This window comes from Dendropsophus ebraccatus, chromosome 1 (assembly GCF_027789765.1).
Source record: "Dendropsophus ebraccatus isolate aDenEbr1 chromosome 1, aDenEbr1.pat, whole genome shotgun sequence".
NCBI lineage: Eukaryota > Metazoa > Chordata > Amphibia > Anura > Hylidae > Dendropsophus > Dendropsophus ebraccatus.
This window is the reverse complement of record NC_091454.1, coordinates 164,662,542-164,679,187: the sequence shown is the minus strand read 5'-3', so window position 1 is coordinate 164,679,187 and position 16,646 is coordinate 164,662,542. Positions and strand designations below refer to the sequence as shown.

Here is a 16,646-nt window from a genome sequence, read left to right as displayed (position 1 = left end):
CGATAGTTACACTAACAATTATGATCATTTGTGTGCTCTAGTCTATGAAGGATCTTAATTACAAATGAACGCTGTGTACATACACTAAAAGATTTGCGAATGATTAACGATGATTTTATGGTCAGCTCAAATATGTGATCGACGACACACAAGATAATTTTCGTTTGACCGCTGCTTGCATACACACGGAAAGATTATTGATTACATTGAAAGAATATAACATTTTTTCGAACGGTAATAGGGCCCTTATCCCCTCTTCTGTGGAGAGGTGATAAATTATTTCAATTCTGAATACCCCTTTATTTTTTTTATTAGCCATGATATTCCATAAGAAATCCGCAGCTAAACCGCAGCTAATCCGCAGCTAATCCGCAATACACATATTAATGATAATAAGAATAATAAATGTATTGTGGATTAGCTGCGGATTAGCTGCGGTTTTTCTATGCGAGACGCCCGTGTGAATTTACCCTTAGGGTAAATTCACACGGGCGTCTCGCATAAGAAATCCGCAGCTAATCCGCAATACACGTATTAATAATAATAAGAATATGTGTATTGCGGATTAGCTGCGGATTTCTTGTGCGAGACGCCCGTGTGAATTTACCCTTAGGGTAGCTTCACACGGGCGGGCTCGCAGCGAGATTCTCGCTGCGAGCCCGGCAGGTCCTGTCAGTTTCCATAAACTACATACTTGCTGCGGACCGCAGCGAGTATGTAATTGTACCGCGCTTAACCCCTTCTACTCCCGCCGACTCCCCCGCTGTAAGCAGCATACATTACCTGTCCTTGCTGCACGGGTCCGGCGTCCTGCTCTCCCACCCGGCCAATTAGTGTGTTGCCCAGCCGCAGCCACTGATTGGCCGGACGGGAGAGCAGGACGCCGGACCCGTGCAGCAAGGACAGGTAATGTATGCTGCTTACAGCGGGGGAGTCGGCGGGAGTAGAAGGGGTTAAGCGCGGTACAATTACATACTCGCTGCGGTCCGCAGCAAGTATGTAGTTTATGGGAACTGACAGGACCTGCCGGGCTCGCAGCGAGAATCTCGCTGCGAGCCCGCCCGTGTGAAGCTACCCTTAGGGTAAATTCACACGGGCGTCTCGCATAAGAAATCCGCAGCTAAACCGCAGCTAATCCGCAATACACATATTAATAATAAGAAGAATAATATGTGTATTGCGGATTAGCTGCGGTTTAGCTGCGGATTAGCTGCGGATTTCTTGTGCGAGACGCCCGTGTGAATTTACCCTTAGGGTAGTTTCACACGTATCGTATCGCTGCGTATTTAACGCTGCGTGTTTGGTGCGATTTTCACATGAAAATCAAAACTCACATGTAAAAATCGCACCAAACACGCAGCGATAAATACGCAGCGATACGGTACTGTTTTATGTCTGACTGGTGTCCATTTTGTGGTGGGTTGTTGGCATGTAAATGCCTCAAATTACAAGCAAAGACCTGATTTGTATAAAACGCTTACAGAACAGAACAAAACGCACAAAAAACGCTTTAGAAAATGCATATGAAATGTCCCCCCAAATAACGTCTGTGACATGAGTATGATTTTGTTTGGTCTCCTCAGTGAGGTGTCTCCCGGCGTGTTACACGGTGAGGCGCACTGTTAGTGAGCGGCCACACAGCGATGCTACAGAGAAGTGTGCGGCACTGCGCAGCCCAGCTCCCAGCTCCTCCGCCAACACGTCTGTGAACCTAAAGAAACAAGAGCGGAGATCGGCGGCGCCCTGACGGCTCCCGCTCCGGATCCTTTGTATCAGGTCCCCGGCCGCTCCCCGCCACTGTCTGTATCACGCATCGCCACCGAGAGCTGGCAGCGGCAGGCCGTGTGTGACCGGAGACGGGGGGCTCGGAGGCTTGGCCTGTGTGAGGGGCTTCGTGAGGGGAGGTGGCTGAGGGGCCTCGCTTGCCCCCCGTGCTTGTGCTCTACTTCGCACACTCCCCCATTTTCAGCGACTGCCGCAGGACGGAGGGGGCGGACGGGTTGTGTTGTCGCTACGAGGGCTGGAGGCGGACAAGATGGCTCGGCCCAGGCCCCGGGATTACAAGGCTGGAGAACTGGTATTCGCCAAAATGAAGGGATACCCGCACTGGCCGGCACGGGTGAGTGCCCTCGGGAGGGGGGAGCTGAGGAGAGGAGCCCTCCCAGCGTGTGTCCATACACCCACAAAAGGGCGGGAAAACCAGGGCCGCCTGCACTACGCACTCATCATATAGGCGCTTATATAGGGTACATAGCAAGGGGGAGGGGCGCAGTGAGTGACAGCGGAGGGATACCCGGGCGTGTGAGGCCGCCTGAGGGGGATCCTGCTCCAGGGCCCCTTGTCACCTCACATGTATGGCCTCCAGTGTGGTGAGGGGAGCCAGGTCTCAGGGGAGGGGATATACGCAGTGCATATATATGTATGAGGGGCCCTGTTGTTACACCCCTTTATGCATATATACGTAAATATTACTATAGTAAATAACAGTGCTGGATTTTTTTTTGAGTTATTAAACCTCAGCCCACATGACCTGGCCAGTGCCCTTCTATCATCTGTGGCCTTATGGGGCACCAGCATGGGCTGTGTTCACACAGGCAGTGTCTTAGGTGATCTTACTATCAAAAGGCCATTTAAAGGGGTTTTCCAAGGCTGTTTATTGGTGCCTTTGTTCAGGATAGGTCATTATACCCCATGTGATACAAACACCCCAGCTCTGCCAGATCAGCAGGGGTGCCACCATCAATAAGATATTTAAAGGGTATTGTCATCTTGGGTAGTTATGCCCTATAGAGAGTATGCAAATGATGGGGCATAACTAAGACATTGTGGAAGGTCAAACTCACCCTCACGATCTTGAAAATGGTGACCCCAAAATCCCTGCAGAATAGTGCTGCGGCCGGCCCAGCTACAGCACCATGGAAAGTTAATGGAGCTGTTCCAGAATGAACATTTATGGAAAGCCCATTTAAATGCATCATGAATGGAAGTCACAACACTACTATTACATAGTATAGTTGAAGAAAGACACATGTTCACATTCAACCAAGGAGAAGGGAAGACGAAGATGAAGGGCAGGTTTATGGGTGGATAAAGGGGAGGGGATTGTGATTCTTTACTTCTCCTAATGCATATTAAAGTGTACCTGTCACCACGTCCTCTGACCCCATCAGATGTGAATTCCACTTTCCGTCTAGAAGTTTTGGTATCCATGGCTACGAACATGCTGAGACCATAATGCGCAAAACCCCCATTGGATCGGAATGGGGATTGCTCGAATCATAGTGTCAACGGGTTTGTAACCATTGATACGCAAACTTCCAGCCAGAGAGAAGAATGGATCAAATGGATGTAGTGACAGGTACACCTGAAGCCCTCCACTATTTTCTGTGACCAGATCCTGGGGTAGACTGCTCCACACATTCACAGTTCACATGGTAAAAAAGGCTTGTTGCCTCTGAGAATAAACTTTTTGTTCTCCAGATAGGGAGCACACCCTTGTTATTTTTTGAGGGGGGGAGAGTACCTGGAACAGCTTTTTACCATATGAACAGTCTTCTGAAAATGGGTCTAAATTGCTTATTTCTCAGTTTCCCCAAATGCTAGCTGCCCCCCCGTACCTGGAGCTCTGGGGATTTCGCCTACTTCAGGAGACTCCCAGATGACCCAAGGGAGGAGACAGGTGTGGATCTCCTGTAAAATCTTCGGCAAAGGGGTTTTTCTATCATTTACAGTAACATTACACATCTTTTTCAATGCAATAGAGCTGCATTTACTGTTAGTGTAAAGGGCCTTTTACACGGGTCAGTTATTGGCCAGGAGCGTTGGTATAAACGCTCCTTTGCCTGATAATCGGCCCATGTGATAGTGATCAGCTGAGCACCGGTCAAACGCCCAGCTGACGGTGTCTTTAGAGCATCAAAATGTATCGGCCGCACATCTTTCTGTGTAAACGGAATGTGCAGCTGATAGTGATAAAGTGAAACTGACAGCATGGATAAGAATAAGGGACAGGAGAGCGGGACCACATAGCAGCACACTAGTTATGTATGCACTGCTGTGTGATCTGGAAACGTATGCATATCCGTGCAGTCAGTTTCTATGGCTGCAGGAATGATACAAGAATAGCCAGTGCACTCGATTAGTCGAGCCATGTAAAGGCACTGCAAACTTGTGTCCTTGCACGACTCCATCCTCAGATGATCAGGTCTTCAGGCATGCCCTGAAGTTTATCGTTGTCGGCCACATATCTTCCTGTGTAAACAGGGTTATGTGTGGCTCATAATGATAAAAGTAAAATGACAGCACGGATATTTATACGTATATCTGTGCTGTCAGTTTCCAGATTACAGGCAGTGTATACTTACAATTTGCGCTGCTTGTGATACAGCATCCGGGTCTCCAATCTTCTGGCCATTGCTGTATCTTCAGGCTGCCACCTCCTTCGGCAATCAGTTATTACAGAGGAGGCGGCAGCCTGAAGAAATAGTTGGTGGGGAGAAGACTGGAGACCCTGATGCTGTATCGTAAGTAAAGCGGATGGTAAGTATACACTGCTTGTGATCTGGAAACTGACAGCACAAATATATACATATCTGCTGTCAGTTACTATGGCTGCACAGATGATACAAAGATCATTCGTGCAGCCCAGCTGCCCGATTTGTCATGCCGTGTAAAGGCACTGCAAAATGGGTTCATGGCTGTCCGTGGGCGACAAATTGTTAGGTGTAAAAGGACCCTAAGTGCTATTAGTTAACTTTTAAGCAGATCTGTTACCATACCGGTACAGCGGCAGCTTATTGTATCTTCTTTTAGCCCAAATGGCAGAAAAAAGTTTGTGCTGTAAGGGAAATAGAAAAGATTAAAGAATACATCAGACTAAGAGAGGTATTACACGGGACAATTATCGTTCGAAAAATCGTTAGATCATTCAGATTTGATCGTCTTATTTAATTGCATGCAATCATTAAACGACCAACGAGAAATAGGGTGAATGATTAAGATCGTTCGTCATAGCGGTCGTTTGAGAATGTTTATTGTTAATTGCCGAAAAATCGTCTAGTGTAATACCACCCTAAGGCTCGGTTTACATATAGTATTTTCCTCAGTATCTGTTCTGTATTTTTGCCAAGAATGAAGAGATATGCACTTTTTTGTGTCTTTTCAACTCACTCCTGGTTTTTGTAAAAAAATGCTACGTGTGAACCCAGCTGTATAGTTATATTGCCGCTGAAATCAGGTAAACAGTAACCAGTGTCACCCACCTCCTCCCGCTGCTCTCAGCAATGACTGATGTTGGATGTGTATCTACATGCAGCCTGCTGTCAGTCACTGGTGAGAAGAGCTGGGAGTGCTCCCCTACAGCCGATGTTACTCACATGATGTAGTGACACAGTGACATTATCGGTTGTGTCAGTATCACTTATTGACTTTAATGGAGTGAGTGTGTGTGTGTGTGTGTGTGTGTGTGTGTGTGTGTGTCGCCTCCTTACACTGTTTTGTGGATTAATGGGGGTTCCAGCAGTCAGACCCCCAACAATTCATACAATATTAATGTATGTAGTAACTGAACCCCCTTTCAAGTGCTATGTAGTGTGGACAATTGTTGTAGATCCATTGTGTACAATAACTGGATACGAGTGGTGTTTAGCATCTCAAGCTGTTCTGGATGCTGCCATTGGTTGTAGCTAACCAAGTAGTCAGAAAACACCCATATGTTAACGTGCCGCAAATACAGCCAATATGTTCTTCTGATTTGACATATATCTAGGAAGATGACACTGATGTACTCTGCTATGGACCAACACTGATTCCCAGAATCAGATGTCCTATACATTGTTTTGATAGACTCCTGGGGCAAATGTGATGCAAAAGAATATTCATATACAAAAACAAAATAAGGCTTTTTTCACACTGGTGTTTTCAGGTCTGTTTTTTTCATCAAGACAAGCTACATATAAGTACATATGCACAATGTGCCATCAGCTGGCAGTAGTTAGGGGTATTTCCATTGTTTTTGACATGAAAGATATCATCTATGGGGTCCATGAAACTGAGCCCCCTGGAGATGTATGTTGGGGGGGGGGGGGGAGGTCTCCTGCTAAAGACCTGGTGCGGATTGTATCTCCACTGCAACTTATGTTTTTTAGAGGCAGACAATGTAAATCATTGTGCTATGCTTCTACTGCCAGGTGCCAGGCTAGACTACTATATACCAATAAGTATCTAGTACCACAGCATCCCTTCATTGTTTTGTGTACAAATAAAATATCTTTAGGTTTCTGTTAAATGTATAAACATGGGTATAATGTAGTCAATTCCTGACGTAGGTTGTAGATTGCTTGGTAGCATGTAAAACATTGGTTAAGCTCATGGCACATTGTAGTAGTACACCCACTTTGTGGCTCCCAGCCCAAGGTTGTAGAAAACAGCAAGCTGAGAAGGAGAGGCTCGGAGCTGAGATCCAGCGGGGAAGAGGAGGTCTAATACAGCTCTACATGTTTATTCTTCATTCAAAGTGAAAAGGGGAGGGCAGCGGTGGCTTCTAGGGGAGAGCTGTGTGTGATAATGGAGACTGAGCAGTACTAGGAACACCACACCTCCATGGCTTCTGCTGTGTTTTCCTCAATCACTAGCACTGCCTCATCTACACTTGTAAGACAGAAAAACGATCTCCATGTTTACTCGCCCTCCACGGAGCCATGGCGTATGGAAAGCTGGATTGTAATTCACCTCCAGTTCTATTTAACACAAATGGCTAGTCTTGATTCTTTCGTTATTTTTGGCAAGGAAAAGGCTCCACAGCTCTTAAAATGAATTCACTTTTAATCCACAGATGTTACTAATATATTTTTGGCCATGAAAGTATGTCCGATCCGTAAATGTTTGTATTTATAGGGTGATCATCTAGGAAGGATAGAGAACACAATGAGGATTCTTTTGTGTGCATATTTCCATCAGAACATCTGGGATGCTGTTTAATTCATTGTGGTTTCCTGTGAAGCATTTCATGACATGTTTCTTATAAAATGATGGTTGTGAATTGTCTAGTGGCTGGATACCTGATCAACCTTGAGAACAAGGGGGCCAGGCTTCATCTGCCTTTTCAGAGAATCGGCATGAATAATGACTGTTTTCAGGTTTTTAAAATCTATGAATGGTTATTATTCTCTGTTCACTTTTTGGTATGAGAATGTGGCAGAAAAATTTCTTATTTATGTGCGTAACAGGCAGAATAGCTACAGATTCTGTACAAATTTATATCCAGACAGAATTGACAACTTGTGAACATACACTTACATCATTCATTTCATTAGACTGATCTCATTTTTGCCATCTGATAGTCATTATGAGTCACTTTATTATAAATGTTTAATTTTATAATAGAGATTCTGGGCACTAAAGCTTTGTTCAGTCACAGGCCAACAGGGATAACCTCATCACTGTTTCTTCAAAAAAAAAGCAATGCAAAAATCTAGTTTATTACATGCATTGTATGGCTGGGTTCACACACAGTATATTTCAGTCAGTATTGTGGTCCTCATATTGCAACCTCAACCAGGAGTGGATTGAAAACACAGAAGGGCTCTGTTCACACAATGGTGAAATTGAGTGGATGGCCCCATATAACAGTAAAGAACTGGCATTATTTCAATACAACAGCCGTTTTAAAATAACAGCAAATATTTGCCATTAAATGGCGGCCATCCACTCAATTTCAACAGTGTGTGAACAGATCCTTTCTGTGTTTTCAATTCACTCCTGGTTTTGGTTGCAATATGAGGACCACAATACTGACTGAAATATACGTAGTGTGAACCCAGCCTATAGGGACACATTTACACATCCATAGTGCTGCCCGCATCGGACCACACTATGAATGTGCATCAGTAGTGCTCGGTGCTTTACGGAGCACTATATTGGCACTTCATTAAACATAGCGATCCATGACTTTTTTTTGTCAGTTTTTTTACATCTATATTTGTAAGCTAAAAGCTAAAACATTATAAGGGTATAAACCCACACACCGTATATGCAGCAGATATGCAACAAATACGCTGCATATACGGTGTGTGGGTTTATACCCTAAAAGTATATTTCAAACGAAGTAAAGAGAGCTTGCACTCACCCAAAAAGTTGCTGCAAATCAATCCATTTATTCAGTCTTGGCAGACGCGTGGGGAGGGGAAGTGAAAGCAGAGGCGTCCTGATGGCCATCAGAACGCCTCTGCTTTCACTTCCCCTCCCCACACATGTCTGCCAAGACTGAATAAATAGATTGATTTGCAGCAACTTTTTGGGTGAGTGCAAGCTCTCTTTTCTTTGTTTGGAATATATTTACTCTGCTATAAGCTTTTTGCACCCCCATGCTGCCCTCAATTGCCTATATTCCTCACGCACATGATCCTAGCTCATGGGTATACAGCTGACACTACACGGACTTTGGTGCTAACTCAGACCTGCTCCACAAGTTATTATTAAAAGTATACTGTAAAGGGCTGAACTTCTGTGCTTTGGAAGAGCTGCTACTCTAAATTACTCATGCAAAGCATGACCAAAATACTGCTGTGTGACAATGGCCAAAAACATAAAGGTACAATGGTTTGTTCTGTACAGATCATTAGTCTGGAAAGAGGAGTAGCAGTCAGGCTAGATTTACATCACATGTGGGAGATTTGTTCTCTATATGTGTTTTTAGTACAAAAGTACATTTGGCATAATGAAGAGTGGAAATATTCCCTGAAATATTGGTGAAGGTGCCACAATCCAATTATCTTAAAAGGCCATATTAAAGCATAGATCTCAGAACTTGGTGTAAACCTAGCCTTAAAGGGGTTGTCCTGCATTGTACCATTAATTGATGTTAATGTCTGATTGCCAGGGTGCACAGGTTATTTTAGCTCTGCCCTTATTAAATTGAATGGAAGCTGAGCTGCAGTAACCCATGCCACCATTTTTATTAAAGTATTGTATCCCCCCCAAAAAGTTATATAAATCCCCAATATACACTTATTACGGGAATTGCTTACAAAGTGCATTTTTCCCTGCACTTACTACTGCATCAAGGCTTCACTTCCTGGATAACATGGTGATGTCACGACCCGACTCCCAGAGCTGTGCAGGCTGTGGCTGCTGGAGAGGATGATGGCAGGGGGACACTGAGGGACACAGGGCACTGGAGGGACACTGAGCATCCCCCTGCCATCATCCTCTCCAGCAGCCGCAGCCCGCACAGCTCTGGGAGTCGGGTCGTGACATCACCATGTTATCCAGGAAGTGAAACCTTGATGCAGTAGTAAGTGCAGGGAAAAATGCACTTTATAAGCATTTCCCGTAATAAGTGTATATTGGGGATTTGTATAACTTTTGGGGGATAATAAAATACTTCACCGGACTTCTTCTTTAATTGGCCATGCACAAATGCATGCTGAACTACTCCATTCAGCAAATAGCGAGTTACCAGAGTTATCCCCCATCCTAGGGATAGGGTGTAGGTTTTTATCGCAGGAGTACTCCTCTTAAGACATCATGAGGTTGTAAAATAAACCTTAAGGCTATGTTCACACGTCGTACTAGACCGGCCAATCCGTGACCCTAAAGGGGTTGTCCAGGATTTTTCAATAAACTAGCATTGCATTGACCTCTGTGGGGGTTGCATATTCTACATACACTTCTATTTTTTATTTAGAGCGCTTACTATGTTCTCAGGCTCAGTCACATGACCACTCTGCCTGTGTTTTCTTTACTTCCTGTGATGTCCTGTTCCCTTTCTGTTTCCTGTTCCTGCCAGTGAGGGAACAGTGAGTCATCAGGTGGGTGGGGTTATGCATATATTTCTTTAGCCACTCCCCTAACATCTTACTAACATCTGAGCCCAGAAGAAACTGCAGCAGTAAGGACAGCATGACAGACTACAATCTGTACAGCACTGCAGCATAGGTTGGAGCTATAAACAGTAAATAAAGGAAGTATGAGGGGGTGATTTATCAAACCTTGTGCAGAGGAACAGGGAAGCAGTTGCCCATAGCAACCAGTCAGATTCTAGGTTTCATTTTCCAAGGTCTTTTTTAAAAAATGAAAGAAGCAATCTGATTTGTCGCTATGGGTAACTGCTCCCCTGCACAGGCTTTGCTAAGGGAAACCACTCAGGGAAAGGGACAGATTACAAATTATTCACATTTCCAATAAGAAAAAGATGATGGACAACCTCTTTAAGTACCGTCAGAATGATCTTGCTGGACGCAGGGTTCTGATGCCGCAGCCACTCGCTTCATTGTGTGAACTGACAGGGTTTTCTATGGCCGCAACTCATTGAATTGCCGCAATTCATTGAATTGCGGCCTCAGAAAACTGACATGTCAGTTATTTGCAGCGCCGCACGGGATCCCGGACGGAGCGTATACGATGTGTGTACGCTCCAGCCGGGATCCTATAGAGGAATAGGTATTGTTCCACAACGTGCAAAGTATGGCCGTTGTTGTGAACATAGCCTAACAATGCAGAGAAAATATATTTGATTAAGTTGTATTAGTTTTATTAAGCTGACAAAAAAGTGTGTGGCATTCCTTACAGACAGCCTGTCCATTTCTCTATTTATTGTGTGTATATTTATGTATACATATACATCCATACAATCTTTGATAGATAAAGAAATGTAAGATTGCTGGTCTGATTAGACACTGATGGTGCGTTTACACAGACAGATTTATCTGACAGATCTTTGAAGCCAAAACCAGGAACAGACTATAAACAGGGATCAGGTCATAAAGGAAAGACTGGAATCTATCCTCTTTTCAAATCCATTCCTGGCTTTGGCTTCCAAAATCTGTCAGATAAATCTTTCTGTGTAAACGCACCATTAGTCTGCCCTATAAAAAAGGCTCTAACAAGCTACTTATGGGTAGTGTACCTCTTGGTGAAAAATTGTTAACTGCAGACATGCTTCTTTGATGCATACAAAGAATTTTTACCCAGTCACCAAACTTTGCAAGGGGGAACATTATTAGACTGAGAGAAGCAAAATGGCGAATGCCCGCCATCTAGGCTATATGAGGGAATGCAAACACAGTCATAAGGCTGAGGACTGCTCAAACAGACCACCAGTAGAGAGGATCATTTAATCCAGGGACAAGCTCAAGCAGTTCACATACAGTAGTTTCCCTGTCCACCATCCAAACACAGGTGACATCTTCATTACACACCCCTGTCTCTGCCCCAAGCACTTAAGAGTAGAAAATTAGGTGTCACCCATTATGTGTTCTGCCAGTGACAACCAGCCTTCGTTACAATTATTTGCAGTGGGGTCATGAACAAGAATACTGGACTGCTACAGACTGGACCCAAGTTGCCTTCAGCTACAAAACCAGGTTCTGTTTGGGAGCCTGAGAATAAAGGTAATTTTCTTACCTTTATCCTCGTTTTCATAAAATCTTTCATTGTTATGTAAATTAGACAGCTTGGTTCATTGGGGACGAGCTACTGCTAACTGGCTCCTCATGCGCATGTTGAGCGTCACTCCGGCACTCATCACTGCACAGAACTTGATGATTATTCATGAGTAGGGGTGGGGCATATCGGTGCACTAAGAGTGGTAGTCCCTCTCCCCAGTGCACCAAACTGCTTAATTATATATTAATTAAACTGAAGATTTGATGAAGACAGATGAAGAAAATTACCTTTATTTTTAGTGTCCTATGCACAGCAGGTTAGATTTTTTTAATTCCAACAATTAAATTTTTTTATTTTTTATTTTTTAAAAATGATATAGGCACGTGTATAAAAAAGTCACATTCAGTCTTTGGGAGTAATTTTTGTTCTCAAAATGGTGCAAGCTAAAGTTTTTTGAGCCAAAGTAATAGAAGAAGGAGGAGAAGAGTAAGGGAGAGACTGATATTTCTCTTTCCTCTTTTTTGCTTTGCATCCTGTTTGGCTCAAAAAACTTCCAGCCAAATTAAACAAAATCTTGGACAGTAAAAAGGACATTTAACATTTATTGTATTACATGTTTGTAAAGATTGTTATGATACAACAGCCAAGCTTTATTTATAACAGACTGTCTAACCCCTTTGATTAAAATTGAAGCCTATGAATATTCTACTCCTACATAGCCTCCAAGGCCAGCATCAGAATGGTTCGTTTTTGGGGGTATTTTTACATGTGTTTGAAAGCCTGAAAAAAAAACCACTTACCTCCAGGATGCCAGTAACCCCTAAAACATCACAAACCAAAATACTACGGCCCAGATTTATCAATCTGTTTGAGACAACTATGGCCCAATTTGGCCCAAAACAACCAATGACAGCTTTAGGCAAAACAGACAATTTTAGTTTTTGATAGATTAATTAATCTGGGTCATGTATATGTGTGGTTGTATATGCTATATGTGAAACTGCCTGAGCTGCAGTAACCTTTCTATGTTAAAGTATATATACTCAATAAGTAGTGGGACTTGTAGACTTTATTTTATAAATAAACTTTTCAGAAAAATGCAAGGCCATGTTCATGTACAGGTGAAATTTCATGAAATAGATAAAAATGTAATTCTGACAACTCAAATATAACTTAAGTGATAAAAGTCAGAACCCATTGCAGAATGAGGCTATGTTCATACAATGTAAGAGACCATCCGTTCCGTGACCCGGCCGGGTCACAGAACATCCCGTCTCAGAAAAGATTATCCCAGCAGTATCGGCCGGATGATCTTCAGTGCCGCAGAGTTCTGATGCGGGTGCATCCGTGCGCGCCTTTATCAGAACTCCCCACTGCACACTATAGAGCGTGCGGCCAGAGCCGCTCGCTTCATAGTGTGCACTGACAGGGTTTTCTGCAGCTGCTATTCATTGAATAGCAGCCGCAGAAAACTTACATGTCAGTTTCTGGCAACGCCGCTAGGGATGCCGGCCTGAGTGTATAGTATGTGTATACACTCCGGCCAGGATTTCATAGGCGGCAATGTTACGTATATTTTCGTAATAACCACGACCGTTGTTGCAATTGGCAACAACGGCCGTAGTTTTACGAAAATATACGTAGTGTGAACATAGCCTGAATCTGTATTTGGACAAGTTTTAAATTATTTCTATAGGGACCTTAAAGGTGTTATCCAGGATTAAAAAAAACATGCCCGCTTTCTTCAGAACACAGCATGTCACTTTAATGGAACTGAGTTGCAAAACCCCATCCAAACTGGAGACAAGAGTAGTGCTGTTTCTGGAAGAAAGTGGCCATGTTTTTCTAAGCCTGGATAACCCCTTTAAGCAGAGTGTTGCTAGCTCCTGAAGGCAATCTCCCTTATTTTAGCAGAGGTTAGGCACCAGACTTGATACCAAATTCTTACCAAAGTGTTCAGAAAATAGTACTCATAAATTACTTTTGCCCACAAATTAATGCTACATTATTTTCCTGAATGGGCCTACTGATTTGTTCCCTTTGCATTGTCCAGGTTGGCTGCCCCCACACACAACTGCCCACCCCCAGCTCAGACTCCATGGACTAGATCAGGAGTCTTTTCTCACCATCCATCCCCTGTACTCTTACCTGGGTCTGTCATAACCTAATGGCTATTTGTAAATACCTTGCTTGTTTAGGGATATGACCACTTTGCTTGTTCTGCAACTTTGTTTTTAATATGTTTTTAATGCTCACAGATTGATGAACTGCCAGAAGGGGCAGTGAAACCACCTGCAAACAAATTTCCAATCTTCTTCTTTGGCACCCATGAAACGTAAGTTTATCATTAAAAAAAACTGTAATAATATATACAGATAAAAGATAATCTATATAAAGATAATGTATCACCTGTTTTTATGTTTAGTTTTTTTTTACTGATCAGAGCCAGATAATGAAATATTCTCTTTTTCTAATCTGATTCTATTTTCTGATTGTAAATTGTTTATTCAATTTTTGTACATTATTATGGGGTGTGCCATTTTGCCTGAGTTGTTTTACCAGCATTTAGAGATATGCTTTACAGCAAATAAAAGAGACTACTTGGACATGCTTTTTGAACTTTATAGAGATCATTCTACAGGAAGGGGGATGCTGAGTTGTGGGCATCAGCCGTTGTGTGTATCAATTTTATCTATATACTAGTGTCACTTGTTACTGTTTTCCTGCCTGTGTTATCTATATACTGGTGTTACCTGTCACTGTACTCCTGTTTGTGTTACCTATATACTGGTGTCACCTGTCACTGTTCTCCTGTCTATGTTCACAGGAACAGCAATGTTGGGAAATGATCTGTAGAGAACGGGAAGTCTCAGCTCAGTTTTAGTCCTAGTAAAATGGAAAATTAGAAAGAAGATCAACTGAAATTCTTAAAACGTATATTTAACTTAAAGACTTGTTTTAACCCCTTAAGGACCGGACTAATTTTAGTTTTTGCGTTTTCGTTTTTTTCTCCTATGTGTTTACATTTTTACACCTACGGACCCACATAAGCCCTTATTTTTTGTGTCAATAATTACAGGCTGAATGTTTGCATAAAATATGCTGCAAAACCAAAAAAAAAATTATATGCGCAGTGAAATTGAAAAAAAACGCAATTCTTTTTCTATGGGAGGGCTTTGTTTTTACGCCATGTGTCCTATGGAAAAACTGACATGCTATGTTCCTCAAGTCGATACGATTAAAACGATATGTAACATGTATAACTTTTATATTAATTGATGGCTCATAAAAAATTAAAACCTTTTACAGAAAATAAACGTTACATAAAATCGCTCTATTCCCATGCTTATAGCGCTTTTATCCTTTGGTCTATGAGGCTGTGTGAGTTGTAATTTTTTGCGCCATGATCTGTACTTTCTATCGGTACCTTGGTTGCGCATATGCGACTTTTTGATCGCTTTTTTTTACAATTTTTCTGGATTTGATGCGACCAAAAATGCGCAATTTTGCACTTTGGAATTTTTTTGTGCTTACGCCGTTTAGCATGAGGGATCATGAATTAAATAAATTAATATTTCGGGCAATTACGCACACAGCGATACCAAACATGTTTGTTTATTTATTTATTTTTAGTTATAAAATGGGACTTTTATTAGGGGAGGGGGTTATTTATTAATAAAAACACTGTATTCTTTTTTCACATACAGTAATTAGAAGCTCCCTGGACGACTTCTACAGTGAGTCCATGAAGTATTTGATCCCTTGCTGATTTTCTTTGTTTGCCCACTAATAAAGACACTATTCTTCAGCACTTTTAATGGTAGATATATTCTAACATGGAGAGACAGAATATCAAGAAAAAAAATCCAGAATATAATTTTAAAGAATATATTTTAATTAATTTGTATTTCAATGAGGAAAATAAGTATTTGATCCCTCTTGCCAAACACACTCAATTATTAGTGGCAAAGCCTTTGTTTGCAAGCACAGCGGTGAGACATTTGTTGTAGTTAACCACAAGTTTAGCACACACACCAGGGGGAATTTTGGCCCACTCTTCTTTGCAGATTCTCTCTAAATCATGAAGGTTGGTGGGCTGTCGCTTGGCAACTCTGACCTTCAGCTCCCTCCATATATTTTCGATCGGATTGAGGTCTGGCGACTGGCTGGGCCACTCCATGACCTTAATGTGATTTTTCTTGAGCCAATCCTTTGTTGCCTTTGCTGTATGTTTAGGGTCGTTATCATGTTGGAAGACCCAACCACGGCCCATTTTCAGAACCCTGGCAGAGGGGAGGAGGTTGTCCCTCAGGATTGTGCGGTACATGGCTCCATCCATCTTCCTAGTGATGCGGTGAAGTAGCCCTGTACCCTTGGCAGAGAAACACCCCCAAAACATTATGCTTCCACCTCCATGCTTGACGGTGGGCACAGTGTTCTTGGGGTCATAGGCAGCATTTTTCTTCCTCCCCACATGGCGGGTGGAGTTGAGGCCAAAAAGTTCAATTTTGGTCTTATCTGACCACAAAACCTCCCAATAACTTGGTTCATCTTTCAAATGATCATTGGCATATTTGAGGCGCGCCTCCACATGTGCTCTCTTCAGCAGGGGTACCTTTCGGGCACTGCAGGATGTGAATCCATTGTTGCGCAAAGTGTTGCCAATTGTTTCCTTGCAAACTGTGGTCCCAGCTGCCTTCAGGTCATTTGCTAACTCCTGCCGAGTGGTTGCAGGACGATTTCTGACTGTTCTCAGCATCATTGCCACCCCACGAGGCGAAATCTTCTTTGGAGCACCGGGCCGAGGTCTGTTGATTGTCATGTTATACTCTTTAAACTTTCTGATAATTGCACCAATTAATTAATAATAATAATAATTAATCATTTTTATTTATATAGCGGCAACAGATTCCGCAGCACTTTACAATTCTGGGGGTACATACATAGACAAAAAATCGACATTACAGAGATACATATAATTATCCATACATGAGGGGTGAGGTCCCTGCTCGCATGCATGAGCTTACACACTATCAGGAGAGGGTGCGAGACAAAATGGCAGAGGGGCAAAGTGCATCATTGTTACTATGGTCCGGCCATCTTTATGAATAAGGCAGTGCGGTAAGGGGGGGCGAACCTGTCACCAGCCAATGCCTGCATGCACAGGTCTAAGTGCTTAAATGCTTGGTGTGTGTGTGTGCGTGTATGTATGTGTCTGTGTGTGTGTGCGTGGTGGAGGTGTCTGTGTGTGTGTGTGTGTG

The 16,646-nt window shown here is 42.8% G+C and overlaps 1 protein-coding gene across 2 annotated transcripts in view; it reads left to right on the top strand.

Moving 5' to 3' along the window:
* Positions 1–1,612: 1,612 nt before the first annotated feature.
* HDGFL3 (HDGF like 3) overlaps positions 1,613–16,646 on the top strand; it is a 32,556-nt gene continuing 17,522 nt past the window's right edge. The window contains exons 1-2 of one of the 2 annotated variants that reach the window (XM_069983590.1): positions 1,613–2,119; positions 13,644–13,720. In XM_069983590.1, coding sequence (XP_069839691.1) covers positions 2,036–2,119; positions 13,644–13,720 — 161 coding nt within the window. In that variant the 5' untranslated portion in view covers positions 1,613–2,035. Of the gene's footprint in view, positions 2,120–2,289; positions 2,370–13,643; positions 13,721–16,646 lie in introns of those variants that run through there. The other variant, XM_069983596.1, reaches the window with a different exon arrangement.